We start from the raw sequence: 21,980 nt of genomic DNA on the forward strand, positions 1-21,980 counted from the left end.
ATAAGTTAATTTCACCTTTAAACGGATCATAAGGACGAAATTTATACTCTTTCGTTAACATGGCCTCAAAGGTGAGTAAACAAAGTAGAAAAGAAACCAAAACGGACACCACTGACAGCGACTCCAGCGAGCTCAATATGGCAGGGATTGCTAAACTGCTGGATGAACATCGCCAGGCTTTATCAGCCGAATTTAAGTCGACTATATCCTCACTCGAGACCAAGATAGACTGTGTTCAAACGGCAGTATCGGATCATTCCTCCAAGATTGCTTCTCTTGAGTCCAATGCTAATGCTCTTGACGAACGCATGCTTGCACTGGAAGCGACTTGCTCCGCTCTGTCTGACAGCAACGCGAAGCTGTTAGCTAAAGTTACGGATCTCGAATCGCGCAGCCGCCGTAACAATGTTCGTATAATTGGGCTGCCGGAATCGATTGAGGGACCCCGTCCTTCTGCGTTCTTTTCACAGCTTCTATCTGACGTCCTTGGGAAGGATGTGTTGCCTTCTCCACCGGAGATTGACCGGGCCCCACAGGGCTCTCATCGGAAAACCCGCGGCCGGAGAAAAGCCGCGCGTTGTCATCATCCGGTTGCACCGTTATCAGCAAAAAGAGCTGATCATCCGCGAGGCTCGAGCTAAAAGAGGCAAGCTGATGTTCCAAGGCAGCCCGATCGCCATATATGAGGACTATGCACCTGAAGTGATGTTACAACGATCTAAATATAGACGGGTGATGACGGAACTGTACAATTTGGGATTTAGACCAACCCTGCTCTTTCCTGCTAGGCTGTCCATCAGGACCAAGGACGGGAGTAGGAGATCATTCTCGTCGGTGTCTGAGGCTGAAGAGTACGTGGCATCAGCCCAGACTGACTCTCCTTAGTAACGCAGTAATTGCATCACTCAATCAAAATAGCTGATGTACAGCGGCTGTTTACTGTACCGATATCCTTTTTTTTTGTGTATTTGGGACATTGACTTTTAAGTTTTGCAGTGGCAGATTTACTGCATTTACATTAATAATATAATGTGCATATATTATGAAACTGTCCCTGTGTATTTGTATTGTATTTTGTAATTGATCCAGTGTGGACCACTGATAATGCAGCCGTGTTAGCTGAAATTTCATATTACGTTCATTGTATGCCTCCTTGAGGAGAAGTTCATTTAGTTTTTTGGTGCATCTAAAAGCCTCATTTAATCATTGATCTGTATTTAAGAGATTGCCATTGGCTCATTTACACTGAATTAATAGGTCATATGGGGTTCAGTATTTATTTGTTTGGTTCTTACATTTTTCTTTTCTTCTTTGTTTACTGATTCTTTCTTGCATTAAGGTATTGTTAAGTCATGTTCCTGACTCATGACTTCTTGTTTTGTTCTTGTGCTGTTTTTTTTTTTTTTTAATGGGAGTGTGTGGGCTTTAATATTTTGTAACTTGGGGAGCTCGACCTAGAGAGGTAAGAGTGGTATAAGATGCCGAGCCTGAGTGCTCAGTTAAGTCAAGTTTCTCTGTGGGGTGGGTTTTTTTTCACTGTTTCCTTTTTCTTTTTTTCTCTCTCTCTCTTTGGACTTTTGGGTCATTCTCTTCATTCTTATCATCTTCCTCTCTCTCAGTGTGGACCGTATCAGAATTCTGTCAAAAATTTAAATCTATAAAATGGCAAGTGTTACTACAATGACAGGCCATAGACTACGTCTAGTCTCTTGGAATGTCAAAGGAATGAATAACAGTGTTAAGACTGGCAAGGTACTATTGCATTTACAACACCTAAAGGCTGATATTATGTTTCTGCAAGAAACACACTTGCGAACTGCAGATTTACTCCGTATCAAGAGAGCCTGGATGGGTCACTTGTATCATTCCAAATTTTCTCAGAGAGCTCGTGGTGCTGCTATTATTATACACAGAAAGGTCATGTTTGAAGAGACCCACACAATTTCAGACCCGAATGGTCGTTTTGTGGTAGTTTCAGGTAAACTTCATAACTTGCCAGTCATTCTAGTTTCAGTTTATGCTCCCAACTGGGATAATGACGAGTTCTTTGTCAAGTTCTTTTCAAGCCTTCCAAATGTGGATGATCATCATATAATTATTGGGGGAGATTTCAATTTGGTCCAGGATGTTTCGCTTGATAGGTCTTCTTCTAAGCAATCTTTCCTATCCAAGTCGGCCAAAGTCCGACTGGAGAGTCAAGTATCCTCAAGATAAAGTTTTCTCGTTCTTTTCACATGTACATCATACATTCTCAAGGATTGATTTCTTCCTCCTGGACAACAAATTGTTAAACTGTGTTAATGCATGTACATATCACACAGTAGTAATTTCTGATCATGCCCCTGTGTCTATTGATGCAGTTTTGTTCCCTGGCAGATTCACACCTCTTACTTGGAGATTTGACTCATCTAGATTATCAGATGATAAATTTAAAGATTTTGTTGCTTCGCAGATTAATTTGTATTTTGAGTTTAATCATACTCCAGATATTAATAGTCTTACTCTTTGGGAAGCTTTTAAGGCTTTTATTCGTGGACAAGTTATTTCTTATGTTTCTTATTTAAAAAAAGACAGAAACAGTTAGACTGTCTTCGATTGCAGATGATCTCTACAAATTAGATGCTTTATATGCCTCTTCCCCCTCCCCTTCCCTTTATACTAAACGTGTACAGTTACAGGCAGAATATGATCTTCTGATGACAAATATAATAGCAAGGCAACTTAGACAATGCAGGCAACGATTTTTCGAACACGGTGACAAAGCGGGCAAGCTTTTGGCTCATCAAGCTCGCATGGCCAGTGCCTCTAGGTGGATTTCAAAAGTCAAATCAACAACAGGTGAACTGATATCAGATCGAGCAGGGATTAATTCTATATTTTTAGATTACTATGCCACATTATATAAATCTGAGAGCTCTTCAAATTGTACGAAAAACTTAGATTTCTTTAATTAGATTTCATTAACTTTTCCGAAAATCGATGAAACCCTTGCCAACAACCTAGGTGGTCCAATCACTGAGGTAGAGATACAAGAAGCAATTAAATCTATGCAATCTGGTAAATCCCCTGGCCCAGACGGCTTTACAGCCGAGTTCTATAAGTTGTTCTCCTCCTCACTAACCCCTGCCTTGACCAGGTTATACAATGATTCTTTTAAGGAAGGCTGCCTCCCCCCGACTTTATGTGAGGCTTCAATCTCCCTGCTTCTTATGAAAGATAAGGACCCCACCTCTTGTGGTAATTACAGACCGGTGTCACTCCTTAATGTTGATTTTAAAATTTTGGCCAAAGTCTTATCTTGTCGTCTTCAGTTGGTGCTACCATCTTTAATTTGTCTAGATCAGACGGGTTTTATACCAGGGAGACATTCATTCTTTAATACTAGGAGGCTTCTTAATATTCTTCCCCCCCCCCCCCCCCCCATCTGACTCACCGGAAATAATTCTGTCTTTAGATGCTGAGAAGGCATTTGACAGGGTTGAATGGGTTTATTTATTCTTTATTTTAGAGAAGTTTGGGTTTGACTAACTTTATTTCTTGGATTCAGCTTCTTTACTCTTCACCGGTTGCTTCAGTAAATACTAATGGCTTGCATTCACCTCTTTTTTTCTCTTCAGCGTGGGACGCGTCAGGGCTGTCCCCTCTCTCCTTTACTTTTTAATCTTGCTATAGAGCCTCTAGCGATTTGGCTTCGTAGCCATACCGGTTTTGAGGGAATATCTCGTTATGGTTCAGTTCATAAACTTTCTCTTTATGCTGACGATCTTTTATTGTACATTTCTAACCCCGTCTCCTCCTTGCCTGTGATTATGGACATTCTAGATAAATTTGGTCATCTCTCTGGTTACAAGATAAATCTGCAAAAAAGTGAACTATTTTTTGTCAACCCCGAGGCTAGTAAGATCTCATATGCTCTTTTTCCCTTTAAAACAGCTTCAGCTGGATTTAAATACTTGGGTGTTTCTTTCACCAATTCGTTTAATAACTTATTTGTCAAAAACTTTCAACCGCTTGTTGATAAAACCAAGTTAGACATGTCTAGGTGGTCTTCGCTTCCTTTGTCCCTTTTGGGCCGCATTAATCTAGTGAAAATGGTTATTTTACCCAAATTCCTTTATCTTTTTCAACATATTCCAATTTGCATTAAGAAGTCTTTTTTTACTAATTTGGATGGTATTTTGCGTTCATTCATTTGGGCAAACAAGCCCGCACGCCTTAAGAAATCAGTTCTCAAGCTCCCTAAGTCTAAGGGAGGACTTGCACTTCCCAACTTCCAACAATATTACTGGGCTTGTAATATTAATAAGATTCTCTATTGGAACAGTTCTGCCCAGGCTGATGATTGCCCCCCTTGGGTTCATTCAGAGATTGCATCAACAAAAGGCACTTTGTATTCTGCTATCTGTTTCCAACTTCCTTTAGCTATCAGCAGGATTTCATCTAATTTAGTTGTCACTAGCACTATCAAAATTTTGGTCCAATTCAGGAAACACTTTGGTCTACATAGAGCTTCTATCCACACACCCATCTTAAATAATCATTTTTTCTCCCCATCTTACTCTGATCCGGCTTTTCGCACTTGGCCAATCAACGGACTGGTTGAGCTCAACGACTTGTATGAAGATGGGGTGTTCGCATCCTTTTCATTTTTATCCACTAAATACAGTCTGCCCAGTAGCCATTTGTTTCGTTTCTTTCAGGTTAGGCACTTTGTTAAGAAACTGTTTCCCCACTTTCCCAACCGTCCCCCTGAATGCCCTCTTGATCACTTTCTCACTTTAAGTGCAAGCCAGAAGCATCTAATTTCAGTTATTTATAATTTGATAAGTGTACTTAATGAAGACCCCACTGTTTCTCTTAGAGAATCTTGGGAGCATGACCTAGGTATCTCTATTACTGACGATCAATGGGGAGAAATTTTAAATCTGGTTCACTCCTCTTCTATATGTGCTAGACATGGCCTATTGCAGTGTAAAGTGCTCTACAGAGCTCATTTAACAAATGCCAAACTAGCAAAAAAATTTCCAGATAGGAGTGATGCTTGTCATCGCTGCAAGCAATCTCCTGCCAACCATCTCCATATGTTCTGGAGTTGCCCTCAGCTGACAGACTTTTGGTATAATGTTTTTGGTCACACTTTATATTAGGTGGCCTTAACTACTATATACTTACACCAAAAAATAAGTATAATGTACTTATTGTGGCCATATTGTATTGCAAAACCCTTTTGCTGCTATTGAGGTGGATACGGGTAAGGTTAGGGACAGGTTAAGTGGTATGGGTAGGTTTAAGGGTAGGTTAAGGTGTAAGGGATGGGTCAACAGTGTAATTATAAAAGTAATTACAGAAATTAATTACAGATGTAATTACATATAGGTATTGTTTTAAATATAAGTACAATGTAAAAACATGTATGTACACAATAAGTGCATTGTATCAAATTATTAATTTAAATGTAAGTACATAGTAGTTAAAGCCACCTAATATAAAGTGGGACCATGTTTTTGATACACTTAATAATGCTCTTAACATAGACTTAGACCCTAACCCCTTGACAGTTCTTTTTGGCATTTCCTCGAGACCCGATTTAACCGTCTCATCCCGCCAGGCCATCGCCTTTACTACTGTTTTAGCTAGACGAGCTATTCTCCTTAAATGGAAACATGTCATCCCCCCATCGCATGATATGTGGATCCGAGAAATCTTTTGCTGTATAAAACTTGAGAAGTTAAGATTCTCGCTTTCAGGATCTCTCAAATCTTTTCATAAGACCTGGAAACCTTTTTTAGATCACATCAAAGGCTTACTCTGTTCTCCTGATGCCAGCACTAATACACATTAAGTAATTCTATTGGAAAGAGGGAAGATTGATTCTTGAGAGAGAAATTTTCATTTATTTTTATGTATTTGTTTATCTTTATTTGTGTAATATATTATTTAGTTTTTTTTTTATTAATTTATTTTATTTTTTTTAATTTATTTATTTTTAGTTTGTTTTTGATTTCTTTTTCTTGGCTTTATATTCTAATGTCTTTTGGGTGGGAGGGTTCTAAGTGGGTTTGTATTGAGACAATCTGTAATTTCTTATTTTTCACTGAATACATTGTATGGTCTTGTTAAAATACCTATAAAAAAAAAAAAAAAAAAGACTCAGAACTGAAACGATATGTTAAAGCTTTGGTTCAGCGACACAATGTATAGCCAGGGAGTGATAAAGGGGAAAGTCATCAGGAGGAAACTGTCACTACAGATGCAACAAGCACGGGCTGGGGTGCCCTGTGTGATGGAAGACCAGCTTCTAGCACCTGGATGGATATGCAGAAAGTGTGGTACATAATATTTTTTAATTGAAGACATTTCAGATGATACTAGAGTACTTCCTCCCACATCTCCGTCATTACAATGTCCTTGTCCAAACAGACAACATGACAGTGGTGGCTTGCATAAATCAAACTGGCATGTTCTCACTGCACAAACTGGTGAGTAGGAGTGACCCCGAATAGTCGACGATTCGATGCTTCGACAGGAGGAGCCTGATTCGAGACTCAATCTCACAGTCGAATAATAGGTGTAATGGATCATGGCATTTTGGCTATATGTGGGTGTTCAACTGTCTGATTTCACATAGAACTACCGGTTTTCTCCCAATAAGTTAATATACAGCCTATTAAGATAATGCTGTAAATAAGAATCTGAAAAGAAGCTTTAAATAAATATTCACGTGCATGAATAAATCCAATCACCCCTATAGATTTATGGTTCACTTTCCATAATCCGTGACCGACAGAGGAGCATCTTGTTGGCAGGGATTTAAATCTTTAACAAGACTCTAATTGACACAGGCAGAGTGAAAGACTGGATTTTTTTGATCAAGTAAGGTACAAGTGATTTCAAAACATTTCAGCCGGTTTATATATATCGTGTAGGCAGAGCTGGGTAGTAACTGATTACATGTAATCTGGATTACGTAATCAGATTCCAAAAAATAAGTACTTGTAATTAGAGTAAATTACATTTTAAAGTACTCGTAAATCGTAATCAGACTACAGTTACATTTTATGGATTACATGATTACATATTATTCACACAATAACAATAAATTATTCATAAATGATTGATTCTCCCTAATTTCTCTTTTTCATCTTTTGCATTTTCTAAAATAGCCATTATATACATATTATATATGTATATATATAGTCCAGTTTTTTGGACATTCACACAGAGATCAGTCATTAGTCAGGTGGCGACAGCATTTGACCACTGGATTTACAAAAATCATTTCAGGTTTAAGAAGGATTTCAACATTGTATCAACTACTGATGAACTCATTCGTTTTTATTTCAATTATTACTCTGTAGGTTGTGTTTAACCATGTATTATTAATGAATTAAAATGCACATATTCACATTATTTCTTAGTTACATGTAATGCAGGCATTCCAAAACTTTTTGTCATCTAAACCTTATTCATCGAATATATTAAGTATCACATTTGCATGTTCACAGTTTCTTTGATGTTGATTAATGATCACATGACATGCAGGTAAATAAAAATATTTAATCTTTTTAGTAAGTGTTTTATTTAAAACAAAGACTATAGAAATACAAAGACGGTTCACTCCTATAGGGTTACTTATGAATAGGAGAAACTGCAATGCGCAATATGTAGGAATAGTCCCACCTTCTAAATGAAAGGGCCAAATTTCCCATAGAAACCTGACTAGACCAGCTAATGCACATGCACAGTATAAGCAGGTTATGATTCCGCATGCACATTGGCTGGTCTAGCCTGAAAAATAAGCTTTTTAAATGCTATTTAAGCATAAGAAACAACATTCATTGGGCCATTAATTTCAGATTTAAATGTTATTTGAGCATAAGAAACAACATTCATTGGGCCATTAATTTCAGATTTTTGTTGCTGATTTGACATGTAATTTAATTGTGATTTCAGCAAGCAGTTTTTGAGATTTCAGGATTCCCCCATTCATTAAGATTAAGAAGGCGTTGCAAATATGGCCGTCGAGTGAAGAGACTTTCCTCAAAAGGGAAATGTTTTAAAATGATAATTTTTTTTATGATTTAATTAATTGTGAGCTTTGCATTAAACATACAACCCCCCTGCAGTTCCTTTATGAACCCTAGTTTGGGAAACCTTGATGTAATATAATGTTTCATGCACTTTATGTTGTAAATTACAATGAATGTAACACGTTTTCTTACTCTTTGCATTTTTTACATCATTATGGTACAAGATAATGCTATTTAAATCAATGTGATTAACGAGTTAAATCAAAAGTAATCTAAAAGTAATCTGATTATATTACCTAAAATGTGTAATGTAACTGATACGTTACTGACTACACTTTTTGTCATGTAATCTGGAATCAGTAACGGATTACAATTTGTAAGTAATCTACCCAGCTCTGCGTGTAGGCTATATATTATTTATCCAAGATGCATTTGGTCGAGTTAATGCTGCAGTAAAGCACTTCATTGTAGTACTACGGTGATTATCAGCACGCAGCGCTGTACAAACAACAATGCAGAATATTAATAACTATGACTGGGACAGTCATATACATAACATCATCATAAAACCCTGTGAATTTTTAGAGTTTAGTTGCCGTGCTTCTGCACGTTGTTGCATGAAGAATGCGTCCACAAAAGGAGTTCATTCAGAGCCGCGCAGACACATTGTGCATTCGGGGCATTTTGTACAGATAGCCTACAACTCGTAATATTAACGTTATGTTGTATAAATAAATGAGCATATTCTATATGAGATAAAGGAGTTAAATCCCATTGATTAAAAACATGCTATCAAATGCTTCATTCTACTGGTCTTCAGCGTGCGCAGCTCAAAACAGAAATGCAGAACATTAATAACTACTGTCATATACATAACATTATAATGAAAGCACAAAAATGTTGTGAATTCTTAGGGTTTCACAGACATTTAATGTTAACTATCTTTTAATCAAAACATAAAACATTATTTTAGTATCTGCAAGGCATCTGTTACACATTTTCCCTCTGTGTGAACGTCAGTATTTACGGCTGCTGAATGTTGGTAATGTATCCCCCCCGCCCCCGCCCCAAACAAGATTCAACGATCAGTTGACTATCGGCAAGATTAAAAAACTCAGATTCGAATATGAAAATCCTTAGTCGGGGACACCCCTACTGGCGAGTAGTCTCTTTTTGGGGGCCAAGATGTCTCAACCAAATTTTGGAGTTTGGAGTCAACAGCAAAGACTGTCCCATAGGTTTGTGTACAAGATAGATAACCCTGTCTCATACGGTCTAGAAAAGGGGGCTGAGAGCTCTTTTAACCAGGTGCCCGGCATCCTCCTGTGCATGAGCGAGCAGTCTGTTCATCCAAGACATTTGTCTGACAGCTGGCTGGTCATCCTAAAAAACATTTGCCAGATTGTTTTTTAACTGGGTGTGCCCACGTTTGCGCCATTTGAACTGTCTGTGCAAACGCATTTGAGCTCAGCAGGATTGGAAACTCAACTAGGTCCACTGCTAATCTGAAGGCTGCTTACTCTGACCCAATGCCTTGTTCCTTCCTCTCAAGGAGCCATAGTTAATTACATTTCTTTGTGAACTCCCCATTACACTAGAGCTGTGCCTTGTTTAAAAAAAATAAAAATGCTCAAGTGCTCTGAACAAACATCTAATCCTCTGACCATTAAACCATTCAAAATAAATCATTCACTTGTTTCTGTCACTGGGATCCTTCTGAAGGTCTGTACAGAAATGCAAATATACGGTGGCCGAGAGAGCACAACATGCTGCAACTTCAGAAAACACATGCAAATAGAAAAAGCAAAATAAAAGATAATGAAGAAAATATCTTCATCAGTTTGACAGCAGGTGGTGCAAATGCCCACAACACAACCAAATAAATTTTATTTGCAGTGCGTTTCTTTGTTTGGTTTTGTTGTGAGCATTTGAAGCACGTGTTGACAAATTGATGAAAGTTGTTTTCTTAATTTGCAGGCGTTTTTTCTATTTGCAGTGAGTTTCTTTTTTTGGTTGTGTTGTGAGCACTTGCGTTGTAAAATTGAGGAAGTGGTTTTTTTATTTGCAGGTGCTTTATCTATTTGCAGTACGTTGAGCTCTCTCGGCCACCGTACAAATAAGATAAGATGTTTAAACAGGACACATCAAAGCAAATGGTATTTTACTTTTCCATTTGTCAGTTGTCAGCAGACTCAAGCATGTGGAGTACGTCAATAACTGAACAGACATCTGTACTTTTTCCAGTATCAGAGATTATAATGGGTTTTATCTGTATTTGACGTGACATAATGTAACATTCACATCCAGTGTAGGCAAGTGTCAGCTGTTAAGCAAACTGAACACCAGTGGGTGAGGCCCATGCTGCAATGATGTATAACTATTTGTTGATGAGTTGCTTTGGAGGCAGTAGTATGCAAATGTTGTGCCCGAGTGACAACAAACTCCACAATATCCAAACTGACCATTTTTGGACCTTGATTAAATAAATGCTTTGTTTATGAGGAGTACATTTTAAGCTATGCCTCCTGCGGGACATTTCAATAATATGAAGACATCTTATATGACACAGGGCTTAGGATGGTGTCTCTAAGGGGTAATGGCATACAAGGCAGACAACTTGAGGGCATCTAGGTGGTACCTTTCTGGTCTGATGTAAGACGCAATGGAGTCCAGAGGAGGGAGAGGGTCAAAACTCATTCCTGGTTGTGTGGTCACTTCCTGTAAAAGACCAAAAGAACCTTTCTAGTATGCCATAATAAAACAGATAAACTATATATGAACAAAACTACATATTTAATATTTTGTCAAATAGAGAAGCATTCCTTATAAACCAATGATATACAAAATCAACATGCAGTATTGTATGTGTATATGAGTTTGTAATTGTTTAGCTATACTTGAGAGCCCAGTGTCCTCATTTATATAGTGAAATATCAACCAACTAATAAGGCCATTTTGTGTCCTTAATGGGTAAAAATGATTATAAATTGATCAAACCAGGTTTACATTAATATTTAGTGATTTGCACGTTGAGGGTTATGTTCAGGGCTTGACATTAACACCTGTCAAATGCAAGTGGATTTCAGTAATGGCGTGTAACACAGTCACTCCCACTAGCCACTTTGGCAAGTTAGGGTTCCAGCGGGTCTTTAAAAAGTCCTCCATTTATGATCATGTGCTGGTTTCTCCACTGCACACCTCAGATCACTTCCTCCTCACTCTTAGGGTGCATTCAGACCTGTAGATTGTTTGCTTTGTTCCGAAACCGGGATTAATTTGTTACATTGTTGCATTTTCTTCTTGGTTCGGTTCGCTTTGCTTTCACAAGGCAACATTGCAAAGTGTACCAAACTGTGTTTATGCAAGTCACATGCGAGTACAGCTGTCCTCTAATTGGTCAGTGTTCACCTGTTTACGTTCCTCTGCGTCATTCATCAAGATGGACTGACAAGTTCGCTCCGCAGACGCAATGAGGCTTTATAGCTGTCCTGGCAAAAACGATGCAAAAAATAATTTAAATAATTATATTTAATTATATTTTCACTATGTATATTTCACTTATATATAAAATGCAGTTACAGCCAGCGGGAATCAAGGCTTCGTCTGGACAGCATTCTTGTAATGTACGGAGAAGGGCAATTAATTACACAACGTTTTAATATGAAAAGGTGCTCTTTGGTTTTCAAATGTAATAAATATTCTCACTCACAAAAATCAGTTTCTCACAAATTCTCACTCACAAAAGACACTGACTGCTGCTTTTTATAACATATTTCCCGTTATGAATTATGATACCACTTGGTTCGCTCCAGAGTCCGTTTGCATTCGGGCCGAGACCACCTCTTCAGGGAGGTCTCTGTACGCTTGTTTGGTCTGCTTTTGGTGTGCACCTGAGTGCGATTACTGCATTCACACCTGCCCAAACGAACCACACCAAGAGGGACAACGAACTCTAGTGCGATTCAACCGAACTAAATGAGGCAGGTGTGAAAACATCTCACCTTAACCTCAAAATAGTTCCTGACACAACACGTACCCCTCCACATGCCATTTTTCGACGTTCCATCCTGACAAAACCACCACTCAATCCGAGCAGCTGAGTCCTTAGCCATCTTCAAGAATCGGCTAAAAACACATTTAATTTGATTTGGAATCAAAGATGGTGTGGGAAGCGAGGCGGCGTATCCGCAAGATGGAAATTGTACCTGGCGTCCACTGTAGTACCTCACTCATACCCTTATGTCATCCGATGTGGGCTGGTCTCGGATCGCAGTTGCTCTGGGCACTGCGGAGTCGCTGTATCGCTGTATCCGGCCTGTTGTACCCGTTTTCGACTAGAACCTCCTGCAGGTATGTCTGCCTCATCTCCGCAGAGGTGGAGTGGATTTAACGAACCCACTGTGTCGTGCATCACAGTCAGCTTATGATTCGATCTTGGTCAGAATGGTTCGGATTAATTCAAGATCTTTAGTTAATAAGACCTTCATATTGCATGACCTTTTCACTTCAGAGATCGTCGAGATCTGGATTTTCTATTTGTGGTTGAGACCTGGCTAAATGTCGGAGACCTTAGCTCTTTTACTGAGCTTGTACCACTGAATTGTACCTTTTTTAATTCCACCCGCACCACTGGTCGTGGTGGTGGACTTGCATCAGTTTTTTTTTTAGTTTACATCAGTTTTTTCGGAGTTTGCAGCCTGATGTCTATTCCAGCTTTGAATTACAACTGATGCATGTCGATTCAGTAAACCATGTGCTTTGTGCGTTGGTTTACCGAATTCTTATGAGGAATTATGACTACTTATGACAGAATCCACATTCTTGGAGATCTTGGATCGCTGTCAAAATATCAGATAGTGGTCAAAAGAGTGAGGGCCAATTTTTTTCTGATATTATAAAAAAAAAAATAAAAAAAAAAAAAAAAATTGCTGCAACCCCAGAGAACTATTAAGTACTTTGAACTCTGCCATTAATCCTCCTGTATCTGACTTTTTTTTTTATGTCTCTCTGCAAACTTGTGAAAACGTTTGGAATCACTTTATTGAGAAGATTGTTAATACTAGATCTTCTATTCAGTTACCTGATTATGATCCATCGGTCTCAACTGTCTCATGCTCTGCTTTTTTTTTTTTTTTAAGCAGTTTGAGCCCGTTTCTCTCACAATGTTAGCAGAGATTGTTGAACATTTGAAGTCTACAAACAGTCCTCGAGATACACGCATTTTTAAACAGGTTTTTAATGTTTTTGGCGCAAGGATTTTGGCTATAATTAATTGTTGCCTGTCTACGGGCTGTGTACCATCATATTTTAAACATGCTATAGTGCAGCCAATTATGAAAAAAAAAAATGAATTTGGACCCTACAGACTTTTCTTAATTTAGACCGATTTCAAAACAACCTTTCCTTTTGAAAGTTCTATAGAAGGTAGTTTTTACCCAACTACAGTCCTTCTTGATGAGAAATTCAGTGTTTGAAGTTTTTCAGTCAGATTCTAAAACCACACAGTACTGAATCAGCGCTTTTAAAAGTTTATAATGATATTTTATTATCCATTCTTAATAAATAAATAAATAAATACTAACACTAGCTTTTCTAATCTTTTTGTATTCTATTTGTTTTCTTTTTATTTATTATACAATTTACAAATTAAAAAAGGCCTCTATCACTAGCTTGCTGTATTCTTTTTCTATTCTCGGTTTTCTTTTTATATAGTAATAATAATAATAATAATAATAATAAAAACTTGCTACGTGTACTGTGTTAAGCTAACTGAGACTTGTTATAGCACTTGCATATCATTGCTCTTTTGTTGATTTTGATTGCTTCCATTGTCCTCATTTGTAAGTCACTTTGGATAAAAGCGTCTGCTAAATGACTAAATGTAAATGTATTTAGTTGTATCAAATGAAAAGGCTTAAAGGAATACTCCACCCCAAAATGAAAATTGTCATTAATGACTTACCCCCATGTCGTTCCAAACCCGTAAAAGCTTTGTTCGTCTTCAGAACACAATTTAAGATATTTTGGATGAAAACCAGGAGGTTTGTGACTGTCCCATTGACTGCCAAGTAAATAACGCTGTTGAGGCCCAGAAAAGTATGAAAAGCATTGTCAGAATAGTCCATCTAAAAAGATCTGCACACTGCTATTCCCTTTATTCAAAAATGTTTTAATTAACAACGTTTCGGTCCAAAGACCTTCGTCAGGCAAACACATACAAGTAAAAGCAACAGCTCAATAAGTACTAAGATTCAAGCAGAGTTCCAACTGATTGTACCTGTTGGTAATCGAGGTCAATCATGTGAGCAGCTATATTACAATTAAAACAAGACAACCATATTGAGGCAAAAATTTGAATACAAACAAAATATCAGGAAATACCCAAACCATCACAGAACAACACCCAAACAATCCCCCATCCTTTTTGTAATTTACAAATGCTTGTCCTAAAAATAGAAAATATATAGACATACAACACATACAGGTGCTGGTCATAAAATTAGAATATCGTGAAAAAGTTGATTTATTTCAGTAATAGCATTCAAAAAGTGAAACTTGTATATTAGATTCATTCATTACACACAGACTGATATATTTCAAATGTTTATTTCCTTTAATTTTGAGGATTATAACTGACAACTAATGAAAGTCCCAAATTCAGTATCTCAGAAAATTAGAATATCAATTAAGACCAATGAAAAAAAATTATTTTTAGAAATGTTGGCCGACTGAAAAGTATGAACATGAAAAGTATGAGCATGTACAGCACTCAATATTTAGTTGGGGCTCCTTTGGCCTGGATTACTGCAGCAATGCGGCGTGGCATGGAGTCGATCAGTCTGTGGCACTGCTCAGGTGTTATGAAAGCCCAAGTTGCTTCTGACGCTGTCTCTTGTTCAAGAGTGGCTTGACACAAGGAATGCGACAGCTGAAACCCATGTCTTTCATACGTCTGTGCGTGGTGGTTCTTGAAGCACTGACACCAGCTGCACCAGTCCACTCTTTGAGAATCTCCCCCACATTTTTGAATGGGTTTTGTTTCACAATCCTCTCCAGGGTGCGGTTATCCCTATTGCTTGTACACTTTTTTCTACCACATCTTGTCCTTCCCTTCACCTCTCTATTAATGTGCTTGGACACAGAGCTCTGTGAACAGCCAGCCTCTTTAGCAATGACCTTTTGTGTCTTGCCCTCCTTGTGCAAGGTGTCAATGGTCGTCTTTTGGACAACTGTCAAGTCAGCAGTCTTCCCCATGATTGTGTAGCCTACAGAACTAGACTGAGAGACCATTTAAAGGCTTTTGCAGGTGTTTTGAGTTAAATAGCTGATTAGAGTGTGGCACCAGGTGTCTTCAATATTGAACATTTTCACAATATTCAAATTTTCTGGAATACTGAATTTGGGACTTTCATTAGTTGTCAGTTATAATCATCAAAATTAAAGGAAATAAACATTTGAAATATATCAGTCTGTGTGTAATGAATGAATCTAATATACAAGTTTCACTTTTTGAATGGTATTACTGAAATAAATCAACTTTTTCATGATATTCAAATTTTATGACCAGCACCTGTATATTAGGGTACAAATGAAGCTGTATCAACAACATTCACCTTTCAATACAAAGAATAGCAATTACAAACATGAGTTAAAATCAAGTTCTAAATTCAAACCCTTAGGAGAAAGAGTATTTAGTGTGTAAATATAATAAGCTTCTCTTTTTAGTAAAATCTTATTGACATCACCACCTCTCCTGGGTTCTTTAACATGTTCAACTCCAATATATCTCAGTGTGGAAAGGTTGTGTCTTTTTAAATTAAAATGTACTGCTACCGGGTTTTTTTGATCATTAGTGCGAATACTGCTTCGATGTTCTGCAATCCTTGTTTTTAAAGTACGCTGTGTCTTTCCTATATACGCTAACCCGCATCGACATTTTATAATATAAATAAAATTTTTTGTAGTGCATGTGATGACACCCTTAATTTTGAACTCCCTTCCTGAATGAGGATGAGAGAAAACATTCGTTTTTGTAGTAAAGTTACATTGGGCACAACGATCACAGCTATAGTTACCCAAGGAGATAGATAAAAAGTGAGTGGGTTGTTCTACAGATGAACTAACATCAGCTCATTAGAAGAGCGTTTATACACAAACCTTGGTGTTTTCTCAAAAATATCACTGAGGAGAGGGTCAGATTTTAAGATATACCAATGTTTGTCTAAGATTTTTTTTTATATATCTGAACAAATAGGAGAATATTGAACAGCACATACAGTGGTTTTGTTTTCTGATTTTAACCGTTTTTTATATATAGATGTCTCTTGATTTTCGTTTTCAAATCTCCTAACTGATAAGTGACCCATCAACGATATAGGAGCATCCATTCTTATCAGTGAAGCAATTTATTATCAGCTGTGCATCTTCTGGTAATTGCTATAACAACTGTTTCAATTTATGTTTAGGACTGTGGCTGCATCACTGGCATAATTGCACAAGAAAGGCACACGTGTCGTTCAGTTTTGAGTTTGCTGGAAAATCATACTGAATAAGTGCATAGTATAGTGTATAGTAATTGTACTTTTATTATACCTATATGGTAATATTATTTGTGGTTGATAGTTAAAATATAGTTTCTTTGTTATTGGCATGGTTTTCTCATCAAGTAGGGCTATGCATATACTAAGGTACTGTGAAAAATAAATGCTAACGATAGTTTATAACATTCTTTTAGGACTGTTGAATACAAACTCTCGCCTTCACCTGCATCTCACACAGGAAGGGGACTAGTTCAGTTTTCATCTACATTCAGAATTTTATAGAGTAAGTGTGCATTCACTATTTTACAGATGTTACTTTGATTTGATTTTAATTAGATTTATTTAATGTATGGTAAAATATGTGCGCTATGTGGTAACTGTGTTCTTTTTTCTATAAATTAGTACTAGTATCAGTGACCATCACAATAATGTTAATAATGTAGTTTATTTGTGTAAACAGCATGCTTGCTTTTTTATTTCAGATGTGAGAATAACAGTGCAAATAACCTGTTGCAAAGACAGCTCGGTAATGGAAAACAGAGACTGATGTTGACATGTTCCACAGGCTCTGAGATTCCTGCCCGCACAGGAACCTGGACCACAGCTAAGACCAAGTGATGCACACACTTCCAAGAGTCTCTTCAAATGTTTTTTTTTTCTTCCTCAGAGCACAAACATTATACACTTTGGAAATGCCAGGTATGTGATGTTCATTTATATATTTCAACATGACATACACTACCAGTCAAAAGTTTTTGAACAGTAAGATTTTTTTAATGTTTTTGTAAAGAATTCTCTTCTGCTCACCAAGTCTGCTCACTAAATATTTAAAATAACTGCTTTCTATTTGAATTTTTTTTTTTTTTTTAAATGTAATTTATTCCTGTGATCAAAACTAAAATTTCAGCATCATTACAACAGTCTTACTCCAAGTGTAATAATATACTGAGGGACTGAAATGAACTTTTTCTCTCACCAGTCAATTTGGCTACTAATTTTTTAAGTTACCGGCTATTCATAACTTCTACTAGCCAAAACAAAAGGGGGAAATAAACCAACAGCATGAGGCTCTCTACACTGGACGTGACAAAGTAATTTGACTGTTGCAAATAATTTTGTGTCAGTACTAGGCGTGTGCGATATTGACAAAAAAAAAAAAAATTCTCAGTATTTTCTGGGATTGTGTCGATAAAGATAATTAGACTATTTTGCTGAGTGTTTTATTGTGCTGATATCTTAAGGATTACTGTGGACTGCTGACTCCTAAAATTTTGGATATTCTTGAGTCAAATTCTTACATTTAATCGGTCAATTATAATAATAATACATTTAGGCTGTTACTAAACAAATTAAATCAGTATCAAACAATTTCATCTGTCCAGAAGATGCATCTGAAGTGTCATTTAGATGTATTTACACGTTAAAGCAGCTTAGAGGGACATGGAATGCTTTAACCTGCAGTTACAAATGCATAAATAATGTTTTCATATTTTAAACATGAAATGTTGAATACTGATATTTGAAATTTAAAAAAATGAAAAGATACTCTAAACGTGAAATTAAAACTGCCAGCAGGTGGCAGCAATCACTGAGTCGTTGCGACTGACCCGAATCATTTAAACGGTTGATTCATTCAGGAACAAAACACCATCATGTTGCTCAGAGATGCAAAACAGTGCTGTGGCTGGAATGTTTTTTTTGTTGGCGAAATAGAGCAAAAACAGCCAATATGGTGTCTAAAACGTAAGTCTCTTAATATTAACTTATTGTTTATTGAACTGTTGTATAAAATCAATGTCACATTTGTAACCTGATTTTTTTTTTAAGAACAAACGGCACTCTTCATGTGATACTGATTAACTATATGAATTGATATAAATATATAAAATTTCTGCCCCTTATCTTGAATTATGTGATTATTTTGAATGCATATTAATAGACTGAATTATGCAGTGAAAGAACACACTCTAAATGTGCACACGCACTAAGTTAGTCTAACCAGACTTAATCACGTTGTGTATGCGTGCACTCTGTAAGTGTTTTGTTTGGTTTTTGCAATATACTCGATAATGTCATGCTGTCTCATGAATTCAGTATTTGCGCTAAACCTGTGCAGACTTGACTTGCATGAACTTCCCCAAGACATTAATGAGTGAACATAACTTACGAAAAGTAACCACCAAATTGGCTAGTGATTTGACAGCGTTACCCACCACAGCTGATTTTTACCCGCATTTGTTAATTTCGAACCCTGAATATACACTATACAATTCAAAAGCTTGGAGTCATATATATATATATATATATATATATATATATATATATATATATATATATATATATATATATATATATATATATATATATATATATATATATATATATATATATATATATATATATATATATATATACACACACACACACACACACTCACCTAAAGGATTATTAGGAACACCATACTAATACTGTGTTTGACCCCTTTTCGCCTTCAGAACTGCCTTAATTCTACGTGGCATTGATTCAACAAGGTGCTGAAAGCATTCTTTAGAAATGTTGGCCCATATTGATAGGATAGCATCTTGCAGTTGATGGAGATTTGTGGGATGCACATCCAGGGCACGAAGCTCCCGTTCCACCACATCCCAAAGATGCTCTATTGGGTTGAGACTGTGGGGGCCATTTTAGTACAGTGAACACATTGTCATGTTCAAGAAACCAATTTGAAATGATTCGAGCTTTGTGACATGGTGCATTATCCTGCTGGAAGTAGCCATCAGAGGATGGGTACATGGTGGTCATAAAGGGATGGACATGGTCAGAAACAATGCTCAGGTAGGCCGTGGCATTTAAACGATGCCCAATTGGCACTAAGGGGCCTAAAGTGTGCCAAGAAAACATCCCCCACACCATTACCAAACAATCTTATCTCTTTTCGGCTTCCCAAAACAACAGAACAGCTTGGCAAGGTTGCTCTGGAATCTCCAGGAACTCCCCGGACGAATGCTGCAGGGAGACGCTCTTTCTTCCCTATATACAGGTCCTTCTCAAAAAATTAGCATATTGTGATAAAGTTCATTATTTTCTGTAATGTACTGATAAACATTAGACTTTCATACATTTTAGATTCATTACAACACAACTGAAGTAGTTCAAGCCTTTTATTGTTTTAATATTGATGATTTTGGCATACAGCTCATGAAAACCCAAAATTCCTATCTCAAAAAATTAGCATATTTCATCCGACCAATAAAAGAATGGCCATTATGTTCAGTTATGCACTCAATACTTGGTCGGGAATCCTTTTGCAGAAATGACTGCTTCAATGCGGCGTGGCATGGAGGCAATCAGCCTGTGGCACTGCTGAGGTGTTATGGAGGCCCAGGATGCTTCGATAGCGGCCTTAAGCTCATCCAGAGTGTTGGGTCTTGCGTCTCTCAACTTTCTCTTCACAATATCCCACAGATTCTCTATGGGGTTCAGGTCAGGAGAGTTGGCAGGCCAATTGAGCACAGTAATACCATGGTCAGTAAACCATTTACCAGTGGTTTTGGCACTGTGAGCAGGTGCCAGGTCGTGCTGAAAAATGAAATCATCTCCATAAAGCTTTTCAGCAGATGGAAGCATGAAGTGCTCCAAAATCAAAATCCAGGTATGTGATGTTCATTTATATATTTCAACATGACATACACTACCAGTCAAAAGTTTTTGAACAGTAAGATTTTTTTAATGTTTTTGTAAAGAATTCTCTTCTGCTCACCAAGTCTGCTCACTAAATATTTAAAATAACAGCAGATGGAAGCATGAAGTGCTCCAAAATCTCCTGATAGCTAGCTGCATTGACCCTGCCCTTGATAAAACACAGTGGACCAACACCAGCATCACTGACTGTGGGTACTTGACACTGGACTTCAGGCATTTTGGCATTTCCCTCTCCCCAGTCTTCCTCCAGACTCTGGCACCTTGATTTCCGAATGACATGCAAAATTTGCTTTCATCCGAAAAAAGTACTTTGGACCACTGAGCAACAGTCCAGTGCTGCTTCTCTGTAGCCCAGGTCAGGCGCTTCTGCTGCTGTTTCTGGTTCAAAAGTGGCTTGACCTGGGGAATGCGGCACCTGTAGCCCATTTCCTGCACACGCCTGTACACGGTGGCTCTGGATGTTTCTACTCCAGACTCAGTCCACTGCTTCCGCAGGTCCCCCAAGGTCTGGAATCGGTCCTTCTCCACAATCTTCCTCAGGGTCCGGTCACCTCTTCTCGCTGTGCTGCGTTTTCTGCCACACTTTTTCCTTCCCACAGACTTCCCACTGAGGTGCCTTGATACAGCACTCTGGGAACAGCCTATTCGTTCAGAAATTTCTTTCTGTGTCTTACCCTCTTGCTTGAGGGTGTCAATGATGGCCTTCTGGACAGCAGTCAGGTCGGCAGTCTTACCCATGATTGCGTTTTGAGTAATGAACCAGGCTGGGAGTTTTTAAAAGCCTCAGGAATCTTTTGCAGGTGTTTAGAGTTAATTAGTTGATTCAGATGATTAGGTTAATAGCTCGTTTAGAGAACCTTTTCATGATATGCTAATTTTTTGAGATAAATAAAAGGCTTGAACTACTTCAGTTGTGTTGTAATTAATCTAAAATATATGAAAGTCTAATGTTTATCAGTACATTACAGAAAATAATGAACTTTATCACAATATGCTAATTTTTTGAGAAGGACCTGTATATATAAATAAATTAAAACATATAGCACAAAAATGATGATAAAGACATTTATAATGTTACAAACGATGCTGTTCTTCTGAACTTTCTATTCAAAGAAACCTGAAAAAAAAGTCTACTCGGCTGTTTTCAACAATAATAATAATAATAATATTATTTTTATTCTGATTTGCTGCTTTTTAAGCAGCACATCAGAATACTAGAATGATTTCTCATGGGGTGGTGATGGCGCAGTGGATAAGACACATGCCTTTGGTGTGAGAGACCCGGGTTCGAATCCACTGTGAGACACCAATGTGTCCCTGAGCAAGACACTTAACCCCTAGTTGCTCCAGAGGCGTGCGACCTCTGACATATATAGCAATTGTAAGTCGCTTTGGATAAAAGCGTCAGCTAAATGAATAAATGTAAATGTAAATTTCTGAAGGATCATGTGACTGGAATAATGATGCTAAAAATTCAGCTTTGATTGTTCCTAATAAACTGTTTAACAGCACTCGCAAGTGAATCTCAAGTTATTTTGTGTGACAGTTAAATATATTCTAAATAAACTACAAACAAAAAATATATACATTTCTTTTGTCCTCACATTCCTTCTTGAAACTCTTCCCTCTCAGTCATATACCTGACTGAAAGGCTCATTATGCGGGCCTTTGTCTTCTCAGGTGTGAATCACACTATTATTCGTGATCA

The 21,980-nt window shown here is 37.4% G+C and overlaps 1 protein-coding gene across 1 annotated transcript in view; it reads right to left on the reverse strand.

The window, feature by feature from the left end:
• LOC306842968 (ribosome quality control complex subunit TCF25-like) overlaps positions 1–21,980 on the reverse strand; it is a 174,694-nt gene that overhangs the window by 20,343 nt on the left and 132,371 nt on the right. The window contains exon 16 of the mRNA XM_079374204.1: positions 10,669–10,748. Coding sequence (XP_079230330.1) covers positions 10,669–10,748 — 80 coding nt within the window. The remainder of the gene's footprint in view (positions 1–10,668; positions 10,749–21,980) is intronic.

The sequence above is a fragment of the Barbus barbus genome (assembly GCF_936440315.1).
Source record: "Barbus barbus genome assembly, chromosome: 23".
Classification (NCBI taxonomy): Eukaryota; Metazoa; Chordata; class Actinopteri; order Cypriniformes; family Cyprinidae; genus Barbus; species Barbus barbus.